The sequence below is a fragment of the Phyllostomus discolor genome, chromosome X, assembly GCF_004126475.2.
Source record: "Phyllostomus discolor isolate MPI-MPIP mPhyDis1 chromosome X, mPhyDis1.pri.v3, whole genome shotgun sequence".
In the NCBI taxonomy this organism is placed as follows: domain Eukaryota; kingdom Metazoa; phylum Chordata; class Mammalia; order Chiroptera; family Phyllostomidae; genus Phyllostomus; species Phyllostomus discolor.
In genome coordinates, this window is record NC_050198.1 from 29,202,853 (window position 1) to 29,230,189 (window position 27,337).

At 33.8% G+C, this 27,337-nt stretch overlaps 1 protein-coding gene across 8 annotated transcripts in view; it reads left to right on the forward strand.

The window, feature by feature from the left end:
* Positions 1–27,337, forward strand: part of KDM6A (lysine demethylase 6A) — a 175,506-nt gene that overhangs the window by 135,061 nt on the left and 13,108 nt on the right. For 6 of the 8 annotated variants that reach the window (XM_028522707.2, XM_028522705.2, XM_028522706.2 and 3 more), the window contains 9 exons: positions 4,805–4,934; positions 6,448–6,553; positions 7,192–7,397; positions 10,418–10,482; positions 10,557–10,631; positions 11,139–11,287; positions 18,165–18,279; positions 21,514–21,701; positions 22,536–22,677. In XM_028522707.2, the coding sequence (XP_028378508.1) occupies positions 4,805–4,934; positions 6,448–6,553; positions 7,192–7,397; positions 10,418–10,482; positions 10,557–10,631; positions 11,139–11,287; positions 18,165–18,279; positions 21,514–21,701; positions 22,536–22,677 (1,176 nt within the window). Of the gene's footprint in view, positions 1–4,804; positions 4,935–6,447; positions 6,554–7,191; positions 7,398–10,417; positions 10,483–10,556; positions 10,632–11,138; positions 11,288–18,164; positions 18,284–21,513; positions 21,702–22,535; positions 22,678–27,337 lie in introns of those variants that run through there. The other 2 variants (XR_004900873.1, XM_036016294.1) reach the window with 2 other exon arrangements.

Genomic DNA, 27,337 nt, shown 5'->3' on the forward strand with positions numbered 1-27,337 from the left:
GCAGCCATATTCTGCTAGTTGTGGAAGGATGAGGCCTCTGAAATTTAGGAAGAAATGAGTCTTTTCTACCCCTTCAATCTAAGGATCAGGCAGCACCATCTTTTGCTGGTATTTGGAGGACATGCAGATTCTTAATGGCCTTTTTATTATGCATGGCACATATTTAATATTTTCACATTTATTTGTAATTGTCCTCTATAAGTGACTAAAACTTGAATGAGTCAATTAACATACTTGTAACACATATAAGAAAATTCTGTAAAATTTTCTACTACATTAAATTTTAAGTTTAAGCAGTAATATATCGAGGATTTTTAAGACCTTTTTTGTTGTAGATTATAATAAAAAAGTATGAGGAATAAGCACCCTATATATAGAAAATACATACATTAATTTTAGTTTGTAATGACCAATTAATGTAGCTTTGTAAGTGCATTTTAAAGTTCATATCTCTTCCTGCAGCTACTAGTGCCTATGTGTCATATTTATTAGAGTATAAAAGTGTGGTTATCATCTCTACTATTCAGGTAATTTTATTACAAGTTTTCATGGATCCACCATTAAACATTTGTCATGATAAATAGCTAAGATGAAATTAAATGTTATTCTTTATATAGTTTACTATTAGGGAGGGCCATGGGGTAGAAACGGTGGAATAAGAAGAAGGATTAATTTCACATGGAAAAAGTGATAGAGAACTTCAGTACACTATAGCTGTTTTTCTTTAAAGACTGTTTCAGTTTGAATGTTTAAAATACCTCCTCATCTGGGCTTTATTTTTCATCATTTTCTGTGAGTTTTCCACTATTCAGCTGTTATCTTTATTATTCTGACATAGACAAAAGCAAAAATTACCCATTTTCATATTGTTTTTTGTATTGTCTATTTGGTTCACGTTGCTGGAAGCACTTTCCTCAGTAGCCTACAACATGGTAACTACTGAAATTAATCTTATCTACCTTACAAGATTTTTTTGTGTGTGTCACCCACTTAAAACCACATTGGATGATCTCTAAATCAAACCAAATTCTTCTAAGGAATATAGTGAAATTCTTGAATTCCTAAAATTTTATTCTCTTTGAAATTTAAAGTTTTTTCTGTTAGTTTTTTTTGTCTAGATGTTATACAGTCATTTACTTCAACTCTGGGCCTAAAGGACATAGGCATGTTTTAATACCCAGATCAAATGATATAACTGAGCAATCCTTAGACACACTGTCTTGGCCTGCTGTCAGCTTGTACTGCTTTCTACCTACTCCCCAACTTGGCTGCTAGGGCCTCTGCTGCTGCCACTATACTGGACCTGTGTTTTCCCTCCTCCACTCTGTAGAGTCAGGGCAGTTGCTAGAAAATAGGGGAAAATTAGAAGTCCAAAACCAACATCATAGGCTGTATGGTACCTAAAGGTATTCTGGAGGAATACTGACAGAGTTCCATGGAGGTGCAAGTTATAAAGAGAGGACAGTAACAGTTACCATAAGTTTTCATTAATAAAGTCTTATCCTCTGGTACTTAGGTGTGATTGTGTTCCTTAATATATTAAAGATAACCTTCCATCTCAGTTTTGAGGTGTATATAAAAATTCAGAAGTTTTAAGTACATTCTTACAGTTTTATATTCAGCTATTAACTCTTCAAGACAATTTTACCTTATTACAGAGACTTAGTTATATATACAGGGGTGGGCAAAAGTAGGTTTACAGTTCATATGGAAAAAGATGCGCAGGTTATGATTATTATAATAGATTTATTAACTCAGAATATTAGTTACAACTGTAATCCTATTTTTGCCCACCTTTGTGTATAGTAAGTAGCTAGATACATCAACACACTATAGGCCCCTGGGGTTGCTTGGATTATTTCAGTAAATCTACTTCATTAATCTTTATTAATGAAGAGACCAAAAATGCTCTGATAAATTGAAAATAAAAGTCTCCTGAGGCTTAGAGAAAAGGTCAAGACTGCAAATGGTAGGTGTCACATTGCTTGCCATTTTTGTTCTGTTCATGGTGTCCTGCACTAGGCAGAAGTCCTGAATTCAGAAGGTGAAAGTGACATAGGTGCAGGATACTCAAATGTCTGGTCTGGGAGCTTCATAACCAACGATAATTAGAGAGAAGATTGGTTTAGCACTTTTTCATTTTTGTACCAGGTGATGTGTATAAATTTGAAAGTTGTAAGTTTAAGCCAGTATTTTAAATAATTGGTCTATAAGTAATTTCCTCCTGCTCTGCTTTGCTCAGGGAGAGTTTCAGAATGTGAGAAAAGGATTTAAAATGGGATAATCAACTTCAATGCCTTTTTCCACGTTGGGTTGTTATAGTAAATTTTCATTATTTGACTTGAAGTATTATAAATAGTGTTGGACACTTATATGTTCAGGAGATAAAATCTATTCATTATCCATATCTGTCCTTACATTAAGGTTAATAAGTGTATTTTAAGTAGAAAAATGTTATAGTAAATATATAGACAGCTACACCAGTTCCTTCAGGGAAATTCCTATTTGTTTCAGACCTGACTTCAATAGTCAGGGAGTCAATGTTTGGAATACAGGAAGAAACTGCTAGATATAATTTGATTGCACTGTTTATTTTGACTACCCTCTTATTTTCACATACTTAGTTTTTAAAGTGTTGGTTATTTTAAATCTGGCTCTTGTTTGGTTCATTTAGTGTTGATGTGGTCAGTGCAATACATCAAAAGGCAGTTACAATACCTTTCCCACTTTTATGGTTTAAAAAATGTAATTGTAACATTCAGTGTTTGAATCATGTCAGCTTCCTCAGTCATGCCTCGTCACTTTTTTTCTAATTTAAAATAAAGGCGTCTGCACTTTTCATTGTTTTACTTTCCCATTTACCTTTTTTCTTTTAATTGTTACAGAACTGTGGAAATGATGGAGGCACACAATTCTGCTAATGTAGCACACCCTGTTTTGTAGTCTCATCTCCCAACATACAGAATATTGTAGAAGCTTAAGTTTTGATGCCACATTTAATTAGTATGAGGTGCTCTTTTATGGTACAGTTTTAATACTTGGTTCACATCTTTCAGTTCCTTAAAATATCCATCATTTACTATGTAGTACATTCATCATCTGCTCTGTAAAACAAATTTTAGGTATTTGGGGTCACATTTTGTTTAAACTCCAAAGTTAAATAGTGGCAGATGGACAATTCAGCATGAAAAGTAATGATTTATGTAGATACTGTGACTTTTATTTTGTGTTGGTCTGATAATAATACTTAAATTGTTGGAGTTTTTTTTTTTTACTAGTTTTAGCCAATTATTTTCTACTTTTATGGAGTTTATAAGTTAGTACCAATTTTATACCTAGATTTAAAAGCTTGAATGCATGATATCTTTTTAAATGTACAGGACATTCATGCTTTGTGGAAAACTGGTTTTCGGTAGCAGATTCATTTATTTAACTTCGGACCTTATTTATTACTTGATCTGAAACTTTAATAACTAATTCATATACCTTTCTAAATATTCAGTCATTTTAAACTTAGTTCATTTTTTTGATACCTGTCATGAACTCTTTTGATTTTACTTGGAACTATAGTTGAGACAATTAAGAAAGTGACACCTGTGATGCTATTTAGTGTGACATTTTAAAAGGTTGTGGCAGTGGGATTTCAAGCCTTAGTTTTCGTTTAGCACCAACCAGAACAGCCTGATTTTTAAGTTTGGGTGTTTTTTTTTGTTTTTTTTTTTTTTCTTTTCAGTTTGGCAAAATCATAGCAAAATGAGGAAAATTAATTTTGTGTTAACCTGTATTATTCTATAATTTAGGATGAAAAATAGCTATTTTTCTCTTCAATAAGTAAAATTGCTAAGTTTTTCACTTCCCACCATAAATACAACGTTCAAATTCTTATCTGAAACTTTAATATGTTAATTTAAGAGTACTTGATATTTTAACACAATTGGTTATTTTTGAACTTACAGTTGAGTGCGGTAGATTAATTAACCTAAAATGATTTGAAAGCTCAAGACTATGTCTTGCTAATTTTCTGAGTTGAGTAGATACTTTTAAGAAATTGGAAATAATCATTTGTTTTCTCATGCTAAATAGTTACAGTTTGGGAATAGTACTATGGTAAATTAAGAATTTATAATTTAGCAAACATAATATGTTCATTAAAGGAAAATAAACCCCAAATAGTGTAATAATTATGGAGTATCAGAGAACAGACAGCAGCTATACACCTTATTTTAAAAATTGTTATCATTTGCTGTAAAACTTAGTAGATTGGAGTCTTGCTAAATTTTATTAGTAAGCAGTTACACAGAAAATTCTTTCCAGGTTTGAGAAAAGAAAGGAAAAGCCTTTTTTGGGTTTCAGAATTGTCTCTAAGATATCTTATTTATAGTTGCTGATTTGATAAGAAGAGAGACATAGCCTATTTTTACTGTTATCTAGACATTTTTGATCAAGCTACTGTTTTAATGTTTAATGCGGGGAAATCTGATGGTGGAAGATGGTGGAGAGAAAATTGGGAGTTTGTGTTCTTCAGATGTAAAAATAAATTGGAAAATTACCAGCAAAATAAGGAATGTCATCAATAATTTATGGGTTGCGATATATTTTCTATTACTTTTCTTAAGTGGAAGGTATAGGAATCAAGCTAAGTATTTGCTGAAATTAAAAATTGTTCTGAGTCTTTTGTAGATAGATCCAAATCTCATGGATTTGTGCAAGTACCCTGTAATTTAATTAGGATTTAGTTCAGGATTTTAATTTTGTTTCCTAAATAAATGTACAGCTGATTTTTTTCCCTTGTTCTTTTTTTAAGGAATCTAGGTAAAAATGGCTTATCTAACAGTAGCATTTTATTGGATAAATGTCCACCTCCAAGACCACCATCTTCACCATACCCTCCCTTGCCAAAGGACAAGTTGAATCCACCTACACCTAGTATTTATGTGAGTCTGAATTGACGGAGTAGAAATAAATCAAACTAGTGTGTGCATCTGCCTGTTTTTCATAAGATCTTGCTTTAAGTCAATGTGATGCCCTTTAGGAAACATTAAAATTATTGGTAGCAGCTTGAATTTTTCGGGGGAATAAAGAATGACTTCAGAAAGATTTTGTAATAGCATTTAAAACATGCCTTCTCGGCTAGTAATTGTTGTTGATTACATTAGTGAGAAATACTTTCTACTGCCCCTAATTTTGAGCAGTACTAGGCAAAATCTACCTAAAAGTATAACTTTTTTTTTAATAAGCTGAGTTTTAAATTTGCATTTACTAGTGTGCGGACCTGAACATTCATTCTGTTTTATACATCTACTCAAAAAAAAAGATATTGTTTACCTTCAAAGAAAGTATTTGAAAACATAAAATGTCATAATAGATATGTTATTTAAAAGCTGAATAGAGTATTTAAAACTGGATATTAGTTTTACTTTATGGACAGTTAGACATCTGATATAGGAATTTGAGTTCAATCAAAGCAACTCTTTTTTTTTTTAATGTTTCTCCTAAATAGGCCCTCCTACCCCATTTCCTTCCATCCTCCCACTTTTACTCCAAATGAAAAAATTTTAAACTACAAAATTTGTTTTTAGAGATTCGGTTTTGTTTTCACCCTGTAGAGGCCAAGAGGAAGGCCATTAATCCTTCCTCCAATCTATTTATTGATCCTTTAGTATGTAAGGGAAGCACTGGGATAGAACTCTAACAAAACTTTTAAACAGGTCTAAGGTGGGGGGGATACAAAATTAAAATTTATCTTTTATGGGTCTTCAGCCTAGTTTCATTTTGGTAATATATTGTTTTAATTGATTTTTTTCTTTTTCTTTTTGTGGTTAAAAAATGTATACATAAAACTTACCGTCTTTATCATTCATTAAGTGTACAGTTTAGTAGTTTAAGTATATTCTTATTATTGCAAAACAACTCTCCATATCTTTTTCATCTTGCAAATCTGAAATTCTATACCCATTAAAAAATAATTCCCTTTTCCACAGTCTCCCCAGTCATTGCTAATAACAACTACTTTACTTTCTGTTACTATGAATTTGACTACTTTAGCTACCTCAAGTGAAATTATATATACACAGTTGTTTTTGTGTGTGTGACTTGCTTATTTTCATTTAACATAGTGTTCTCAAGTTTCATTCATGTTGCAGCATATAAGATTTTCTTCCTTCTTAAGGTTAAGTAATATTTAAAACAATCTATCTGATTTTTGAGTTTAAATTTTATTTCTCCCATGTATTTTTGTTCAAGATATAATGGATAAGAGAGATGTATGTGATTATATCTAATTACAGTTAGGATCAAAAGATATAGTGTAAAATGCTATAGAATGTAAAATACAAATGATGACACATGGGATGCATTATTAAATCGCAATAAATAACAAATATGAATTTGGCATAATATTTAAAGGTCTGTTTTCCAGAGATCTAACTGTATGTTTTAATTTTACAGTTGGAAAATAAACGTGATGCTTTCTTTCCTCCATTACATCAATTTTGTACAAATCCAAACAACCCTGTTACAGTAATACGTGGCCTTGCTGGAGCTCTTAAGTTGGGTAAGCTTTAATAAGAAAAAGGAAAACTTATATGTATATTTCCTTTGCATTGACATTTGAAGCACAGGCAGAAACTTCTATTTATTTTTTCATTTTTTTCACATTTGTATTTTAATACTTCCTGGCTATGAGAGAGAGAGAGAGAGAGAGAGAGAGAGAGTGTGTGTTATTTCTTTAAACAATGTGAAGTTATGATGATACTGGTTACTAGAGATTTTACTGATGGTTTTTTAATTTAGCTTTCATTTTGGTCAGATTACATAGTTGTAATTTATGTTGACTAATGAAAAATTTTTTAAAATTTAGGTAGAATTCAATGCTACTAATAAATACTATTGCCTCCTATGTGGTTCCTGGCACCTGTAGAAATTAAATAAATAAGTGAAACTTTAGTACCCGCCCCTTGATTCTGCCTCTTTTGTTGGTTGCATGATGAATAGGTCCCCGGTTTCTGTATATGGTTGTGGAAACCTGACTGGAAGCTCAGGGTGTGCAGAAGCTCCAGTTGACTTAATTGAAGATCTTAATGGAACACCATAAAACATTTTCTTTTGTTTTCTCCTTTAAATAAAGCACTTTTAAAATTTTATTTCAAATATAATTTTTATTTATTTAACTACCTTTATTTATTTATGAAGACCTAGGACTTTTCTCTACCAAAACTTTGGTAGAAGCTAACAATGAACATATGGTGGAAGTGAGGACACAGTTGTTGCAGCCAGCAGATGAAAACTGGGATCCCACTGGAACAAAGAAAATCTGGCATTGTGAAAGTAATCTGTCTCATACTACAATTGCTAAATATGCACAGTACCAGGCCTCCTCCTTCCAGGAATCATTGAGAGTAAGTAATTACTTCCTGAAGAATATATTATTTTGGACATATTTTTTATTTTATATTTAAAAAAATTTTTTTTTAGATTTTTATTTATTTTTAGAGAGGGAAGGGAGGGAGGGGCGGGGGAGAGAGAGAGAGAGGGAGAGAGGCAGGCAGAGGCATTAATGTGCGGTTGCTGGGGGCTGTGGCCTGCAACCCAGGCATGTACCCTGACTGGGAATCGAACTTGCGACACTTTGGTTCGCAGCCCGCGCTCAATCCACTGAGCTACGCCAGCCAGGGCTTATTTTATATTTTAATTTGAAGGAGTATGTTACTCTTGTAAGCATCTCATTATTTTATAGTTATATAAAATTTAAGTGCTATCCAGTTTGCTCTTAGTAAAGTCTAAGACAACCTATAGGTTGATAAAGTAAATGTTATTACTACTATTTAGTGAGACATCTTCCTTACCTCTGGAATATTCTTGTTTAGAGCAGGTTTACTTAATCCTGGCATTATTAACATTTTGGGTTGGATAATTCTTAGTTGTGGGATGTTGTCCCTTGTATTGTAGAATGTTGAGTAGTATCCCTGGTCCCTCCCACTTAGATGCCCTTTACTTCCAACCCCAGCTCTGATGATCAAAAATGTCACCAGACATTCTAAATGTCCTATGGAAGGCAAAATTGCCCCTAATTAAGAGCCACTGATATTAGAGGATTAACTAAGTCTCAAGTTTGGTTTATCCTTGCACAGTTCCTAGTCTTGTGCCTTCTCATTTTTCTCATTTATCAAATTAGTATCATCTGATAGCTCCTCCAGGAAGCATCAGTGTTATTCTTTCCAATCTCAGTCTGAAAGAGAAAACTGAGGGACAGGCATAAATTATTTGAAAATATATGGAAAATTTAAAAATAAAACTTTGAACAGTAATCACAGGATTATTGTTAAAAGACTCATAAACCTTTCAGCAATGAAGCATTACTAGAATCCTGTAGAACTATAATAACAACTTGGTCAGTTTTCCCATGAAGTGAACATAAAACACCTGCAAAATGAGTTTATTAAATGCATTACTTAAATACTTGTCTGTACTTACGCTACAGGTGAAATTTAATATGTGCCTGGAAGTCTTTATTGTAATTAACTAGATTTGCTTATATTTGTTCAAAATTCTGCCCTGAGTTCATGTTTTCAATAAAAACAACACTCGTACTTGTAAACCATACACTTGTGTTCCTTTCTCACTACCACTCCTTATATTCTACTGAGAAATTTATCTAATAAAAACTGTCCTGTAACTTTCAGGAGTTGCATTGAATTCATTGTCCATATAAATCACTGTAGTTCAGACTTTCAAGATATTTCAACTATGTGGTATGTTATGGTCAGAAAAGAGTAGATAATAATAGCAGGATTCAGATATCATCAAAGGGAAATTTGGTGGAAGAGTTGAAAAGCAAAGATAATAGGAGCAGAATGGACCCATAACCAAAGAAAGGGTTTTGGGGTTTTGTTTTTGTTTTTTGTTTGTTTGTTTGTTGTTTTTTTATGTGCTTTGGAGGCCTGAACCATATTACATGTAAAAAATCTGACAAATGTTTAGAAACTGTACATATAAAGTAAGGAAGGCCAAAATGTCACTAAGTATTGCTAAGTCAAAAATCATAGGACATTGTTAAGAGATAACCATATCTGTGACACAAACATTGTAAATAATAGTAATTTTGCACTGAAAAGCACCTATATCCTGTATTTCATTTCCTTACTAATGTTTTAAATGTTCTATCATTCATGCATAATTCATTATGGAAAAAAGATATAGCCCAGAAAGACCATTTTACATTTGTTCAGAATAAAGAATTGACAACTTCTTACCTTCCACCCTTGTACATACGAGGTCTGTCCAGAAAAAGTCCAGCTGTGTTAATATAATGAGAACAGTCTACATGACATCGATGTAACCTGGCAACCAAAGAGAGTAGACTGGAATGCTCATGCTTGAACAATGACGGCTTCATTGTACTAGTCAGTGAGGATCGTAGACTCTGTAGAATGAGCATGTGCACTGTATGGCTGTCACATTCAAAATAACTGAGCGAGTAAAGTAACAAATCTGTGTCAAGCTTTGCAAGAAGCTTGAACATTCCTCCACAGAAACTATTCAAATGACTCAGAGGATTTGGGGATGATGCAATGAGTGCAGTACAAATAAAAGTGTTGCACAGGTGCTTAAAAAATGGTTGAGAATCTGTTGAAAGTGATCCACATTCTGGAAGGCCTGCAGCAAGCAGAACACCTGAGAATGTTGAACATGTATGGGCTGCAATCAACAAAGATCGGCGACTGACAGTGCAAGAACTAGAAGCTGATCTGGGGATTCCAAAAACTACTGTGTCTGAGATTTTGATGCTGGATCGTGGTATGGCAAAATGCATTCCATGTCTTCTGCCACCAGAGCAGAAGGAACATCATGCTGTAGTTACTAATGACACTGCAAGAACTGTGTGAGGTCCCAAGATGCCTACTTTGAAGGGGACTGAGGTGTCATTGTCCTATGTACCTTGTTTCTTGTATCTTCTTTAATAAACGTGTTTCTTTTTCATAGTTCACAGCTGGATACTTTCTGGACAGACCTTGTCTATAGCTGATACACATGCATACATTTGCCTCTGGTAGTTTAGAAATTTTATGATCAAGATTGCTACCTCTTTAGCCTCTTAACTTTCCTTAAATTTTCTCTCCTTGAAAAATGGAGCAGAAATGAGAATCTGTAGTTTGTTCCTCTTATAGAAAAATGTTAATAAAGAACTATCAGGATAACATGGCTGATGGAAGGAGGTTGAATACCATGGACTTCTTGGGTTTTTTATGTAATGTGGTCTTCGAAGAAACTTTCATGTGGGAAAGGCACACTGAAACTTAGTTTCAAAGCATAGATAATACCATCAATCTAGATGTGGATTTTTCTGTTGTACATATATGATGGGAAGGCTAGCTGGTTATAGAATATTAAACTGGAATGCTTTTTGCTTAATTTGTAGGAAGAAAATGAGAAAAGAAGTCACCATAAAGAACACTCGGATAGTGAATCTACATCTTCAGATAAGTAAGTTATTTTACTTACCTGCTTAGTATTTCTGTATAAAATGCATGTTTTTAATATTGTCTTTCTTCTTTAAGTTCTGGGAGGAGGAGGAAAGGACCTTTTAAAACCATAAAGTTTGGGACCAACATTGACCTATCTGATGACAAAAAGTGAGTCTTTGTAGTTGTCAATGAACTGATGTAAAGAGATATTGTTTGCAAGATCGAGAATTTTGTACAATTTCCTCTTCTCCTTCATTCCTTGTCACTGTTCTTAGTTGATACACAAATTTTAGCTAAATTATTTTTGCTACGTCTTGCCATTTATTTTCTTGAACTGAAACCCTTGTCACCATGACCCTGAGTATATGCTAGTTAATACAATCATAACATTATATTTTATGATTAATAATATAATTTTATAAAATAGAATTATACAATGATCATAAAAATTTAAAGTCAGTTTTTTCTTTTATTGTTTAATAATTTTTAATGTTTTTATTAGGTTTTCTGTGGACATTTTTAAAAATTTAAGCATTTCGGTGTTTCCTATGCGAAAGTAAAATATTTATACATTCAATTATTTTTCTGATTGGAACACAAGGTTTTTGAAGAAATGGTTAACTTCTATAAATATTTGTAGCATAGTTTCACTCTTAATCTGTTATTTTGTTGCAGGTGGAAATTGCAGCTACACGAACTGACTAAACTTCCTGCTTTCGTGCGTGTTGTATCAGCAGGAAATCTTCTAAGTCACGTTGGTCATACCATACTGGGCATGAACACAGTTCAACTGTACATGAAAGTTCCAGGAAGCAGGACACCGGGTAACTTTTATGAACTAATATAACTCCTAAAATTGAAAAACAGAATCAAGATGTGAAATATATGAGGGAGAACCACATTTTTTTTCCATTCTATTTCATTTAAAAAAAGAAAGTGTGGATTACTATTGCCTAACTTTGTCTCATTGCACAGTTTATAAAGTACATGATGATGTGGAGACATTATTGGACTCATCCTGGTATCTAATCTGTACTATACCACTAAGCTTGTCACTTTTGGCAAGTCACATTCCTTCACTGGGTCTTTTTCTTCATTTGTAAAATGAATTACATTGGTTTTAGACTTTAAATTCTGCCCAACACTACTGTGCTATCTTCTCTGTGCTGCCTTACATTGACATGAAATTTCATAAGGTAGTGTTCAAAATATTTAATACTTAACAGTTCAGAAAAATGCTAGTAGTAACAAATTCAGCTTTGCCAGTGCCTGTAAGTTGCATATCACCCTCAGGTATTTCTGTTTGCTACTTAAAGCAGCCATAGTTTGAAAGCCAGACTTTCTTCTTTGTTGTCTGCTTATTGAATTGTAGCTTAAGAATTGTTTTATAATAGGCCTATGCTTGCTTCTGGGTAACATAGGTCAGTGGTTCGCAGTCCTGGCTGCTCAATAGAATCTACTGGTAAGCTTTATAAAAAGATATAGTTGATTAATCTCTAGAGATTGTGATCTAGTCACCAGTATTTTTTTTTTAAGCTCTGCAGAAGAGTTTTATGTATAAACATAGGTTGTAGTCGTTTTTACCCTCAGGCCATTTGAAGCCCAGTTCTGTGATGTTTTATCCATAGTTGGGTAAAGTAGAAACAGTTACAGAATAAATGGCAGAGGACCCGTATGCTTCTCACTCTGTTCCCACTTTAAACACCAGTGTAAATACTGGGCAAGTTATTTGAACTCTCTGGAGTTCCTTTTTCCTATATATGTAGTATTGGATTATTTCTGTTAACATGCATTTAAACTGAAAATGCCTCTCATCCAATTTGAATTACTTTATATAAATAATATCCTCAAAAAAAAAGAACACAGTTTTTCATTATAAATCAAGGGAAAAAGTAAACTTGATCATTACTTCTTTGTCACTGTGTGCCTAGATTGTTTTAGTTTTTTGTTGGTTTGTATACAAGGCATTATTTTTTCAGAAATGTCCCATGGAACATTAAAGAAATCTCTAAAGAATTCCCTTAGGAAGTAGCAGTGTCCAATAGAAATAAAATGAAACTCACATACATGATTTAAAATTTTATAGTAGTCATATTTATATAAAATGAAATAGGTGAAATTAATTTTAATCCAGTATAGACAGCTATTATTTCAACATGTAATCACTATAAACATTATTGGGGTATTTTTGCATTTTTTAATGTTAAGTCTTCAAAATTGTATTTGTTGTAATTACCACAAATCTTAGTTTATATTAACCACATTTCAAGTAGTTATTGTATTGGATGACTCAGTCTTAGAAGAAATGTTGAGTTGAGCCTTAAAATGTTAATTCAGTTCGATTTTTTTTTTTAAGATTATATTTATTTTTAGAGAGCGGGAAAGGGAAAGATAAAGAGAGGGAGAGAAACATCAGTGAAACTTCTTGCGCACCACCCCCTACTGGGGACCTGACCCTAAACCCAGGCATGTGCCTTGACTGGGAATTAAACCAGTGACCCCTTGGTTTAGAGGCCAGCACTCAATCCACTGAGCCACACCAGCCAGAGCTAATTCAGTTCCAACTTTAAAAAATTATTTTGAGTACTTTTTTTATGGGGCAGACGCTTGGTTCCTGGAGTTACATAGATAAATAAATATTACCTGCTTTAATGGACTTTATGATCAGTCATGTATGTTCTAAGCTACAGAGATGCCCTCAGGCTCTACTCTAAAATAGTTTGAGTTAGATAGTGGGGTCCTAGTGTTCTAATTTTAATTAGAGCTAAATTTTATTTGGAGTCTATGCCATGAACAGTTCCAACCATCTACCCGTGGTAAGAGACATTTGTAAGTATTAAGAGTACCATCTTCACATTGTACTGGAATCTGTAAAAAAAAAAAAGAAGAAGAAGAAGAAGAAGATGATTCAGGGTATGGTGTGCACAGGGTGTGATGAAAACACAGCTACATTTTGTTGTTGTTGAGGTGAAATTCACATAAAATTTACCATTTTAAAGTGTGCAATTCATTTGCACTTAGTTACTCACTGTGCTGTGTAGCCATCACCTCTGTGTAGTTCTAAGACATTTTCATCAGCTTAAAAGGAAACCCTGTACCTATTAACCAGTCAGTCTGCATTTCCTACTTCCATCAGCCCCTGGCTACTGCTATAGCAGGTCCTTAGTCCTTTCACTCAGTGTCATTTTGTTATAACTCTTGTTTATATTAGCCTATGGTAAAATTGGTTTCATTATACAACATTTTGCCACAGTTCTGAATCTATCAATGATGGTAAGTGAGGACTTATTATAGTCTGCTTTCTGGCTCTATAGATTTACCTGGATGTTTCATAGAAATGGAATTGTACAATATGTCGCCTTTTGTGTTTGCTTCTTTCGTTTAGCATGTTTTTGAGGTTCATCCACATTGTTATTAGTGTTTCATTTTTTATAGCCAAATTCTGTTCCATTGTAGGGATGTAGAACATTTTGTTTATTCATTAGTTGATGGACATTTGGGTTGTTTCACATTTTGGTGTTATGAACATTCATATACAGGTATTTATTTGAATACCTATTTCTAGTTCTTTCAACTATACGTATACCGAGCATTGGAATTGTTAGATCACACAGCATTTGCACATTGAACTTTTTAACTACTGAACTGCTTTTCACAACAGCTATACCATTTGACTTTCCTGCCAGCAGTGTACTAAGGCTCCAGTTTTCCCACATCCTTACCAGCCAACACTGATGATTTTTATTTTTTATCTTATTATGGCCAGCCCAACACATCTAAAGTGGTTTTTCAGTTGTGGGTTTAATTTTCATGTACTTGTTGGCCATTTGTATATTTACTTTATAAAAATACCTATTCAAGTTCTCAATTCATTTTTAATTGAGTAATTTGTCCTTTTATTGTTAAATAATAGGAGTTCTTTATACATTCTAGATATTAATCCCTTATCAGGTCATGATTTGCAGATATTTCTTTTTCTTCTATAGTTTGTTGTTTCACTCTCTTCATGGTGTCCTTTGATGTACAGAGTTTTTGATTTTGATGAAATTCATCTTATCCATTTTTTCCCTTGGTTGTTGGTGCTTTTGGTGTCATACAAGAAACCATGGGGTAGGAGGGAGCAGTGGTGGTAAAATGGGGACAACTGTACTTGAATAACAATTAAATAAAAAAAGAGAGAAAATAGTCCATGTGTACCAACAACAAAAAAAAACATTGTCAAATCCAAGGTTGCAAAGATTTACCTTGATGTTTTCTTCTTAGAATTTTCATAGTTCTAGCTCTTATATTTCGATCTTTGATCCATTTTAAGTTAATTTTTTTGTATATGGTATCAGCTAAAAGTCTAAAACTTTATTCTTTTACATGTGGCTATCCAGTTGTCTCAGTACCATTTGTCAGAAAGACTATAATCTTTTCTGTATTGAATAGTCTGGGCATCCTTGTTGAAAATTAATTGACCTTGGATATATGGATGGTTTATTTTGGGAATCTTAATTCTTTTCCACTGGTTTATATCTGTATGTCAGTACCACACTCATTTGATTACTATAGCTTTTTGAGGTAAGTTTCAAAATTGGGGAGTGTGAATCTTACCACTTATGCAATGACCTTTATTGTAGTTGTTTATATGTTACAGTGCTTTGGGTTACTGTAGTGTTGTTTCATTTCAGCCTAAAAAACTCTACAGCCTTTCTTAAAGGGGTATATTGACTAGTGACAAACTTCTTCACCTTTCATTTATCTGGGAATGGCTTAGTTTCTCCTTTTATTTTTGAAGAATAGTTTGTCACATATAAAATTCTTGGTTAATGTATTTTTTTGTTTCAGCAATTTAAATGTGTTACCCTGTTGCATTTCTAGACTCCATGGTTTCTGATATGAAATCAGCTTTTAATTTCATTGATGATCCCTTGTATGTGACAGATCACTCTTCCTGCTTTCAAGATTCTCTTTCGTTTTCTAGTCTTGATTATAATGTATCTTGTTATATGTCTCTTGAGTTTTTCTTACTTGAAGTTCCTTGAGATTCTTGGATGTGTGTATTCATGTATTTTGTCAAATTGGAAGAGTTTTTAACCATCATTTCTTCAAATATTCTTACTGCCCTTTTCTTTTCCTTTAGGACTCCCACAATGTCTATATTAGTATTTTAGATAGTACCCCACAGGTTTCTTAGGCTCTTCTAATTTTTCATTCTGTTTTCTTCTCAGAACAGATAGTTTCATTTGACCTACAAAAGTTTGCTGATGTTTTTTCTTTAGCCTGCTCAAGTCTGCTTTTGAAATCCACTAGTGAATATTTCAGTTATACTTTCACCTTCAAATTTTTATTTCTCATTATCATTTGTCTCTTTACTGATAATGTCTTTTCAGACATTGTTTCCTTTGGTTCTTGTCCATGGTTTCCTTTAGTTCTTTAAACATATTTAAGATAGTTGATTTAAAGTTTTTGTCTAGTCCTGGCTGGGTTGGCTCAGTTGGTTGGAGTATTGTCCTGTGCCCCAAAAGGTTGCAGGTTTGATCCCCTGTCAGGGCATATACTTAGGTTGCTGGTTCAATTCCCAGTCACGGCATGTATGGCAGGCAACCGATTGATGTTTCTCTCTCTCCCTTCCTCTGTCTTTAAAATCAGTAAACATATCTTTGGGTGAGGATTTTTTTTTAAGTGTGTGTCTAGTAAGTACAATGCCTATACATTTTCAGGAATAGTTCTTATTAACTAACTTTCTTAATTTCTTTCTCTTTTTTTGCTTGCTTGCTTGCTTGCTTTTTTCTGACTGGGACATACTTGTTTGTTTCTTTGCATGCCTCATAATTTCCATGTTGAAAACTGTTTTGTTTACTTATTTTTAATAGCTGTATTCTCTCTTGTATGTGAACCCTGAAGTTTTGGTTTCCTTCAGTGTAGTGCTCTGCTAGTGTTTTGACATTTTTAATATTATGAAGTAGCAGTTACAGAATTCAGATTCTCCTCCATCTCCAGGGTTTGTTGTTGCTTGTTGTGGGCTACAGTTGTCTATTTGTTTAGTGACTTTTGTATACTATTTTTGCAAATAGTGTATTCCTTGTCATATGTGGGCACTGAAGTCTTTTTTCTGTCATCTCAGCAGTTAGCCAGCAACGTGACAGAGGTTTCCTTAAATGCCTGATGCCTAAAAATAAGAAAGGAAGAGAAGTGGAAGAAAGATCAGAAAGAAAAGGGGGGAAAAAGAATTCTGTTTTAATTCCCTCCTTCTATACTTAGCCACTCTGCTTTAACCTCCTTGCTTGTGCTGGGTTTAAAGATCAACAATCAATAGGTTAAAGTTTATTGTATTCTTAGTTTTTTGTTTTTTAGCTTGTTTCCTGCTCTGGTACACATGTGGCTTTCTAAATTCTCCAATATACATAGGAATTTTTCAAAGAGTTTATTCCCCTCAAATCTCACTCCCCAGCTTTTCCTCTCAGGCCTGCCTCTGCATTTCTGTTGTTTGCCCCAAGGAGGTATTTTGTTGTTGGGGTTGGGGTTGTTGTGCCCCCGCCCCCCACACCCGCAGGCATAGCATCAGCTTGTGTATTAGTTTCTGAGTGTTTGGGGCAAACCTTCTCCAATGAGACACTTGCTCTGATAGACTTCTGAGATACACAAAGAGAAGCCCTTTGTGTCAGTCTTTTGGGGAAACTACATTCAGGGCAAAACAGAAAAATACAATTCTTTGGGAACAAGATCCACTCGACTCCCTCCAGAACAAGGGACCCTCACACTGTGAACACAGACTATTGTTTTTAAGTCCACTACCATACCACTGATGGGTATGGGTAATAAGGTGACTTAAAATGTTATGAAAAACTCCTAACATGTTTAAGTTGCCTTTTTCTGGTCAAGAACTCTCTTGATTGCTGTAAACTTTGACTGTCATTCAGAGTTCTGGTAAAATTGCTTCTGACAGTTTTTACTACATTGTGTGTTTGTGTGTGTTTCTGTTTCTGGAGAGTTCCCCCAGAGTTCCTTGCTTGACACTACTCCTGCAGTGCATTTTGAAAACCAGACTTCTAGACTCTTTACTGATGTCCTAATACTACTGAGAAATGGGGGTTAAGTCCACAAGAAAGAGGTGGTAATGTTATCAATAATAGCTAATGTTTATTACTTACCATGTATTAGGCACTATTTGAAGCAGTCATTATTTCAATGATTCCACAAAACAACACAGTGATTTATTGTAATCATTATTAGGTAATCTTATATATAAGGAAACTGAATCATAATGAGTTAGCAACTTGCCCAGATTCACATAATGACTAAGCCAAGGAGCCTGGCTCAAACTCCTAAGCTTTTAACCGTGATTATAGACTGCCTTCCATAGAGGTTCTTTTTACTGTGTAAAGTTAAGAATTGATCAAACTCAGCTCTAATACTAGACTTGACACACAAAAAAATACTGTAATGATAACTGAACACCACTAGAGTTTCTCTGTTGAACATTTCTAAGGTTTCATTTCTAAAGATACATTTTCTTTTTTTTTTTTAAGATTTTATTTATTTTTAGAGAGGGAAGGGAGGGAGATAGAGAGAGAGAGAAACATCAATGTGCGGTTGCTGGGGGCCGTGGCCTGCAACCCAGGCATGTGCCCTGACTGGGAATCGAACCTGCGACACTAAAGATACATCTTCTATAAAATACAGTATGCTGATCATTTTTTTCTTTTTATATTTTAGGTCATCAAGAAAATAACAACTTCTGTTCAGTTAACATAAATATTGGTCCAGGTGACTGTGAATGGTTCGTTGTTCCTGAAGGTTACTGGGGTGTTCTGAATGATTTCTGTGAAAAGTAAGTTTCCGACCTAAATTTTTTTTAAACATAATTACTTAAAAACAGAATTGTAAAGGGCAACTTACTAAAGGCAGATGGGATGTCCTAATGCATGTAACCAGTTTTCACTTACCAGTCATCAGAAAGTCCATTTAAAATGATTTGATTGCAAGCCTTATCATTTTATGTTATCAGGATTACTTTAAGATGCCTTGAAGCCACTTCATGCAATTGTAGTAGTCTTGAATTTAAAGGGTAGAAAAATGAGTTGTTTATTAGGGTCATTAAACAGTCGATATATAAGTACTTGTTCATGTGAAAGGTCTGTATTCCAAGAAAAATTGTTTTTGCTATAAATGGTTTTAGAAGTGGAAGAAATTCTATAATTGAGCACCTTCATAGGTGGTTAATAACTCAAACTTGAACATAGTACTCTTTGCTATATCATTATGATATAAATTCTTTTTAAAACTACCTAGTCTGGCAGCTTTTCCTATAAAGGAATATTATAAAATATAATCAGCTGTTTCAGATTTTGTTTTCTATAATTGAAAGAACTCACCTGGTGTAAGTGTTCCTTTCCTAGAATCCTAGAAATAGCCTTCATTTATCCATTTATCTTGTGTTAAAGGTTACCTTGGGATTGTTTTCATTTTTAAAAAATTTTTATGTATTGATTTTTTTTGAGAGACAGACATTGATTTATTTTTACACTTATTTATGCATTCATTGGTTAATTCCTATATGTGCCCTGACCAGAGATTGAACCCGTAACCTTAGTGTATCAGGGGTGATGCTCTAACCAACTGAGCTACCTGGACAGGGCATTTTCATTAGTTTAAATTGAAATGTTTATTTAAAAGGAAAGTCATCCTCTCTTTCTTTTTTTTAAAGTACTCCATTGTGTAAGCATCTGATATTTTCAGCTAGTAATAACATTAGAAAATTATTGGGGTTAATTAATATATTCAGTATTAATCTCCCATTCCAATTAAATAAAGGGAGAAAAACACCAAAAACATTTATGTGTGTGAAATTTTGAAAACCAAACCAGTTATATACATATTCCACATACTTATGATTTTTTAATTGGGGTTAAAAAATCTTTTCTGTAAATATCTAAATTTAGTAAGAAGACTAAATACAGTTGCAAAACCATATTAATCTAAAATTTCCTATATATAGGCAAAAAGTAATCACCTTTTATTGTCTTTGCTCTTTAACCACATAGGTTTCCTTCAGTGTAAGAAAGACAAAGACATGGAATTTTAAGGTTTCAAATGCTTTGATGAAATAATCTACTTTAATCTGTATTTAATTTTATGGACCAGCAACCTGGTAGTAGCAGAGAAAGAACAGTGTAATGTAGGAAATCTCTACTGTGCTACAGATTTTTATTTCTTAAACTTTGAGATAGTAGTATATTGTTGCAGCTACAGTAAAGCAATTCATGTATTTTTGAGTAGGGATTGACTATTTTTAGGATTTCATTTTCTTTCCTATCTAAATGGAAAGGTAACCTGGGAACAAAGATAATTAGAAGAGGCAGATAATGTCTAAAAATCTTGAACTTGGGGATAATAAAAATGTCAAGTTAGTATAAAGAGCTAGGTAAATTTAACTAAGTTGCAAAAATGGCACTCACTACCTTAGCGGTTCAGTATAATTTTCTTTTGCCTAAGGATTGTTTTATACTAACCAGTATTGACCATGTCTGTAGTTTGTTTTATAACTTTAAATAATACCTATCTTGAAATAAGCAATCATTTGAGTAAATGATAAAAATGATGTTTGCCGTTTTGTAAGTTTAAGGTTTGTTTTTATTTTTGGTGTCCTTTTTTTTTTTTTTAAAACACTTACTTGATAATTTGGTAGTCTTGCTTGCTTTTGGATAGAAAGTTTTCACCAATTATGTGACAGCAACATAGGATGATGTAGAGTTAGGATTTGTGTTTGTAGCCATATTTTGCTTTATAGACAAATTTTTCTGGGCTGTATCTTAGCTGTATCACAAACAGTAAGCCAATCTTTATCCCCTTGCAATTAGGCTATTGTTGGCAGTCTGTTCTAGAATTTCAAGAGCAGCCTTTTTTTTTTTTTTTTAAAGGAAAAAAGTAAGACTAAGATTCCATCTAGATTACAGATTGGCGAGCTTTTCATAAAGGTCCAAATAATAAATATTTTAGGCTTTGCAGTTCATACAGTCTCTGTCACAATCATGTCATTGTAGTATGTAAACAGTCATATCATATGTAAATTAAGGGTCATGTCTGTTTTAATAAAAATTTTCATTTACAAAGCTAGGAAGTGGGCTGGATTTGCCAACCCTTGATATAAACAAAAAAATGAAATTTAAACCAATGAAAATAATTTAAATATACACTTTATCATATCCTTTAGCACAAGACACATAAATAAAGTGAAGACTAGTTCTTAGATCTTAAGCAAAGGAACTTTCCACTCTGGAAGTTTTTCGTTCCCCAAAATATGAATCTAAAGTATAAATTGAATTTTAAAAAATTCTTTGGTTGAAGCTGCTACATAATTTAAAAAATATTTCATATTATATCATGATGAAGTAGAATAACAAGAAGCTAGATTTTAAAATAAAAGCTTAATAATGTGATCTTTACAATGTTTCCAAAGTATATTAATGTTAGTGGCAGTGATATGGTTATTTGTGCATGTATGTGATTGTTCCTTTTTCATAGTCAACCAGTCATGAAAACTGTACAGAGACTGACATCCTGTCTCCCTTTCCTGCTTAAGATTCAAAATAGCAGTAGAGACCGTCTCTGTTTTCTACTTTACCTCAGAAATAGAAGTTCCTAGTACTTAATATTGGCCATAGTATTTCTGTATGTGAATTTAAATGACTTGATGTCTGCTCCACCTTCCATTACCTTTTAGAAATTTCTCAGTACTCCAGAGAGAAGGGTTTGGTAGAAATAGCCTTTAGTAAAGTGAAATGAAAAGTTAATGTATATAAGTGTTGCTTAAAAGTACTTTTGGATGTCATTTGGATCTTTAAAAAATCATCTTAAGGTAGTAGTACTGATGTGTGGTTAAGTCACCCAGAACTTGGCTATAATTAACTTTACTCACTTTATATATGGCAGTTCTTACTGTACAAGCAATTAAGTTTCAATGCAATGAATGAGCGTATTTTTAAAACTTTTGACGTTGTCTTCCAGTCTTGTAAGGAACTTATTAAAATACTTGATCCATTTGCATTATTTTTTCTTATTTCAGAAATAATTTGAATTTCCTAATGGGTTCTTGGTGGCCCAACCTTGAAGATCTTTATGAAGCAAATGTTCCAGTATATAGGTTTATTCAACGACCTGGAGATTTGGTCTGGATAAATGCAGGCACTGTTCATTGGGTTCAGGCTATTGGCTGGTGCAACAACATTGCTTGGAATGTTGGTCCACTTACAGGTATTTTAAAGAATATACTTAAAAAGTTTAATTTATAAGGGATTGTAACTGATAGGTCTTTTTTTTTTCTTGGAATATACCCCACTAAAAATTGGAAGAAGAGTCTCCTTGAATAAAATTTTAATTTTGTAGTACAAGAAAGTAAATTCAAGTTAAATAGAAATTCAAGACTGTAATTCACAGCAAACAGCAAATTTATGTCTTTATGTACAAGGAAAAAATATATATGTATATATTTTCAAAAAACAATAGACATTTATTATTCCTCATACAATAGTCCAGAATGGGTATTTGTGGCCTGTGGGTGGCTTTCCTCCATGCGATGATTAGAGTGCTTTGTTTGTCTTATAAAAGAAACCCTTTATGGGAGAAAGCAGAGTAGAATAGTTACTCATTCTTTTTATCTGGCATCAAATGAATAGCCCTATAAGTCAAATTCCATTTGGATAATGCCTGCCTTCAGGCAGTAGATAGTTAAGATTAAGAATGTGGCCTTTGGAGCCAGAAAGCCCTGGATTAGGACCAGAACCTGGCTCTTGCAACTTGGGCAAGCTATATAACCTCTCTGGACCTCACTTTTTTCATCTGTATAAAGATTAAGTGAAATAATGTACTAAAATAGCTCAGCACAATGCCTGGCACATAGTTACAATAAGCACTCTTTACATGATCGCTGTTATTATTACTATAATTATCAGAAAAACCATAAAATTATTTTTGTAATGTTTTGAGATTTTCAGAATTGGTGTTGATGATATCACCCAAGAAGGTGATAATGGTTATCTTCATATATTTTGGTACTTTGGTGCTTTATAACTTTTTTTTTTTCCCTAGCCTGCCAGTATAAGTTGGCAGTGGAACGGTACGAATGGAACAAATTGCAAAGTGTGAAGTCAATAGTACCCATGGTTCATCTTTCCTGGAATATGGCACGAAATATCAAGGTCTCAGATCCAAAGCTTTTTGAAATGATTAAGTAAGTGCTTTCTAAAACTGCTGTAGTCCCTCTCTTTTGGGGGAGTGTTAACTATTCAATACTCTCCCCTTCACCCCAATAGAAATATATTGACATCAAATGGTCCAGAAGTCTAGAAAAATATAATACAAGAATCCACATGTGAAAAGTATTTTTCCCTTGCAAATAGTACACTATGGTGTAAATAAGATCAAAGGCATACAAATGACTTTTAAAACAGTAGATTCACAAATCTGTGCTTCCTCACTACCTTCTGAACCACCTGATTCCTAGATGAACTTTAGTTTTATTATTAAAAGGTAGCTCTTAATATTGGGGTAGGAAATGACATCACGAAATACTTGCTGGTACAGAGAAATTAGCATTTAATATAGGGATTTGAATAAAATGTTAATTATTTTAATGTTTTAAATTAAATCATCTGCCTTATAATTGTTCCCCTTTTTAGCTGCTTTAAACATGTAATACAAGTTACTTGAATACCTATGTCTTAGTAAGCTTCTAAATTATTGTAAGTTTCTATCCTAGCTATTTTGTAAATCTGTTTACAAGTAACATATTCAAATATAGTGCTATATATATGGCAGTATTTCCCTAAGTTGTGTTTTCTACCATTACTACCCATGCCCCTAAAAGGTAGGGAATTCTGGTCAAAGAAATATGGGAAATGATGGATTAGGTGAAGTTCCATTCTTTTTTTTTTTTCTTTTTTTATGAAATGTTTTAAAGACTGAGTATTGGTGTGTTTTGTAAATGGGGAGTAGGGTTATAATGTATTGTATTTCTCCAACCTATTTGTTTAACCATTATCTTTTGAAGACTTGATCTCCTCAGAAACTCATTTTGGAATCCACTGCTCTATACTCACTGATAAAATAAATATGTCCTTGTGAAAATAATACTTACATTAAGTATTTTTTCTGCAGCTATATTAATTTGGTCAGACCATGTTTTTAAAATACTGTCTTTTCAAAGTAATCATGACTTACTAAAATGATTTTGAGCCTAAGTCTAAAATTTTATTCAAACAAAAGTTGTGTGGCTAAGGTAATATGCCTATGAATTATCTTATCATAGTCCTTTATCAGTTGTACTGTTTTTTCTAGTCCTGGGCAGAAGTGGTAGGAGGTGACAGAAAGTAACAAAAACTAAATCATAGCAAAGTCATGTACAAAGCCTTGAAAAAGTATAATGCTCTATGCATGTAATTGGTAGTAGGGTATTGGAGAGATAGACTGTTATATCTCAGAACAGTATGTGGTTATGAATAGTAAATTCAGGGTTTCTTACATGGAAAATATTGTCTGAAGTCACTGAGGATGTTTAGTTAAGTTGGAGATAGACATAACTAGAGGCTAATTTAGATCACCTGAAGGTAAAGTGATGGCACGGTACAGAAACCATTTATTCAACAGCTATATAGAATGAAAACAACTCATTACATAGATAGAGTAGGATTTTATAATTGTAAAGGACTTTAGAAGTCATTTGAAGGTTATTAAGGTCCTTGTTATTGCAGTAATCCCTTCTATAGCATTCATAACTTGCGGTCATCCAGCAACACCCTGAACCTTTTCATTATTTCACTGTAATTCTTGGAGATTCTTTGAAAATTGGCCTCAAATCTACTTGGCATTTGGTCCCAATTCCGTAAGTATATTTGGTGTTCATGTAGAATAAATCCCATTCAATAGGTGTTTGAGAAGAAGCTCTGTGCTAAATACTGTTCTAGGCACTGATGATAGATATACTGGAGTGAAAGTTAAAATTCCTTCCCTCAGAGGACTTAATTTCTAGTGGAACAAGACAGAGATCTCCAGGTAGATAATTAAATTACTGATAAGTAATAATAAGATAAAATAGATAATATTTGGTTTGGGGGTGTGGCGAGAGTACTGCTTTTTTTAAAGTGGTCAGGGAAGGTGCTTGAGAAGATGAATTTTGTGCTTAGACCTTAATAATGAGATGGAGTCAAATATGCAGAGATCTAGGAGTAGAACATTTCAGGCACAGGAACAAATGGATGCTGAATTGGGAATAACTTTGGCATGTTTATAGGGCAAAAAGGCTAGTGTGCTGATAGCAGAATGAGAGAGGGGTGGCAGTTGGCAATAAGCTCTGAACAGAAACTAGATTGAACATGGACATTTCTATGTCCATGTTTGGACATGGACATTTAGGACATAGTAAATTTATGTATTAGTTCTGGATGTTACAGCTTACCATTAGAGGATTTTAAGCAGACAAGGGATAGGTTCTAATTTAAATTTAAGAAAATGAATCTGGTTGCTTTGTAGACAATAGATTCCAAGGGGCAAGGTTACAGGAGGGAACATTTAGGAGGCAATTTTAACAGGATAGAGTAACCCAAACAGATATTTACCCATGAGGGTGGAGAGAGAGAGATCAAACTACGGACTGTGGTGGAGCTGAAGTTCACAGGACTTGCTCATAGATTGGGTGGTGGGGAAAGAGAAAAAGGCGAGTTCATTGTCATAGTCTGTTCTTCTTACCTGGCCTTTATTGATTTTAAACATTGCTTACCTCTGTCATCTTCCCTACATTCTTTTAAGTTATCATTGTCCCTCTTAACATTTGAAATGTTGAGTGTTAACACTTGTGTCATCTTTGTTATAAAGTTGTCTGTTACAGAAACTGCATAAACATAATTTGGATATTTTTTCACCAAAAATCACTGGTGATACTGTTGTTCCTCATACCTTCCTTACATTTTTTTTAAACTTAAATGCACTTACATATTTATCTTACTCCATTTTTACCCTCCATTACAAAATGTCCAGTCACTTAAGTCTTGATTTTATACTAACAGTTCTGCGCCCATCTTGCATCATCATGAGATGTGATTGCCAAAATCTCTTTGTTATCATACTGATTGAAAATGTTAATCATAAATCTAGACCCCTAGGCTTGCTTTATATATGCTTCCTTTTTAAAATGTAACTCAGCTATTGCTAAAAATGTACTTTTCATCAGTTAACAATACTCTCTTTTATTTATACTTCCTTTCATTTGTACTTTTCTTAACTGATTGCTTGTCAACTGTATCCAGGGCTCTGGGCTAAGCACTGAGAATTGTGTGTGTGTGTGTGTGTGTGTGTGTGTGTGTGTGTGAGAGTGAGAGAGAGAGAGAGAGAGAGAGAGAGAGATGTATATATCTAGTATAGATCCTGTCTTGAAGTTTGTGCATATAAATAAATATACTGAAAGAAATACAACAGCTGATCCCCTGAATTCTTTCTAGGCCCAGAGAGCCAGAGAAATCTGTGTATTTTGGGAGGCAGATATGTTGTGTCAAGGGTGAAGATGTGGAGGTAGGGTGAGAAAGTTTTTGTTGGTTTTTAACTAGTATGATCTAATTTAGGTTTCATAAAGATCTACTTTCTAGTAGTTAAATAAATAGAATAAGCTTCTGGATGATGAGAGAGAAGAGTGAGTCAAAGATACTTTTTGTTTTCAGGTCTGACTTCTACGTGGTTTAATACCTGTTAATAAATCAGCTTGATATTTAGCCAAGCAATAAGCAAAGTGCTCCCCAAACTATCTATCTCATTTATACTTCTTAGCATCCCAAGGTTACCCACTTGGTTAGAAACAGGGTTTAAGCCCATATCTGCCTTATGTAAAACCCACTTGTATGTATCTATGCCATAGGATTTTATTTTGGGGCAAGGGCAAGATTGAAGAGCCTGTAAAATAGTTGAAAAAAGCTGTTTAACAGAGGCTGTAGGAAATACAGAACTCTTAGACAACAATCAAAGTCAGAGCTGACTGGCCAGGGGGTCTTCCATCTAGTGATTTGTGATTGATTACCTTGAGAGGAAGAAGAGGATTCTGGGGACACAACTTGGGAAATTCATCTATTGAGTATTTAAGAAAAGCAAATAGTTGAATTAGATAAAAGTCAGAAGAGAGCATGGAGAATATACTGTCACAAAAACAGAGACGGAGGTCTTTTTTTCAAAAGCTCAGTTTTACTGTAAAACTGTAGCCACATCATTCCTTTGGTCCTCAAATCTAGTATCCTACTGCCCTAGCTGGTGTGGCTCAGTCGATTGAACGCTGGTCTGTGAACCCAAGGGTCATCAGTTCGATTCCCAGTGTAGGGCACATGCCTGGATTGTGGACCAGGTCCCCAGTAGGGGATTTCTCTCCCTCTCTTTCTCCCTCCCTTCCCCTCTGTCTAAAAGTAAATAAATAAAATCTTTTTTAAAAAATCTAGTATCCTGCCAACAAAGATACTGATTTGTTCTGGCTTCTGTGAGCAGTCAGTTGTCTCTCTTTTTATAATCCTCATCCAAGGACATGCTTACTGATTTTAGAGAGGGAGAGGGAGAGAAACATACTAGATCAGTTGCCTCTTGTATATGCCCCGGACCAGGAACCGAACCCACAACCTAGTCATGTGCCATAACATGGAATCAAACCCATGACCTTCTGGGTTATGGGACGATGCTTCAGCCAACTGATCTAGACTACCAATTCGTAAGAAATGGTATTCTCTCTTATCATTCCTTCCCTCTGCTTTGAGTCATTTTCTTAATCCCCTGTTCACTCTACCATCCCTAGAAATGCGGCTTTCTGCCTTTAATATGTCCCTGTCACTTCTTGCCGAGGTCACCAGTGACCAACTATTTTAAGC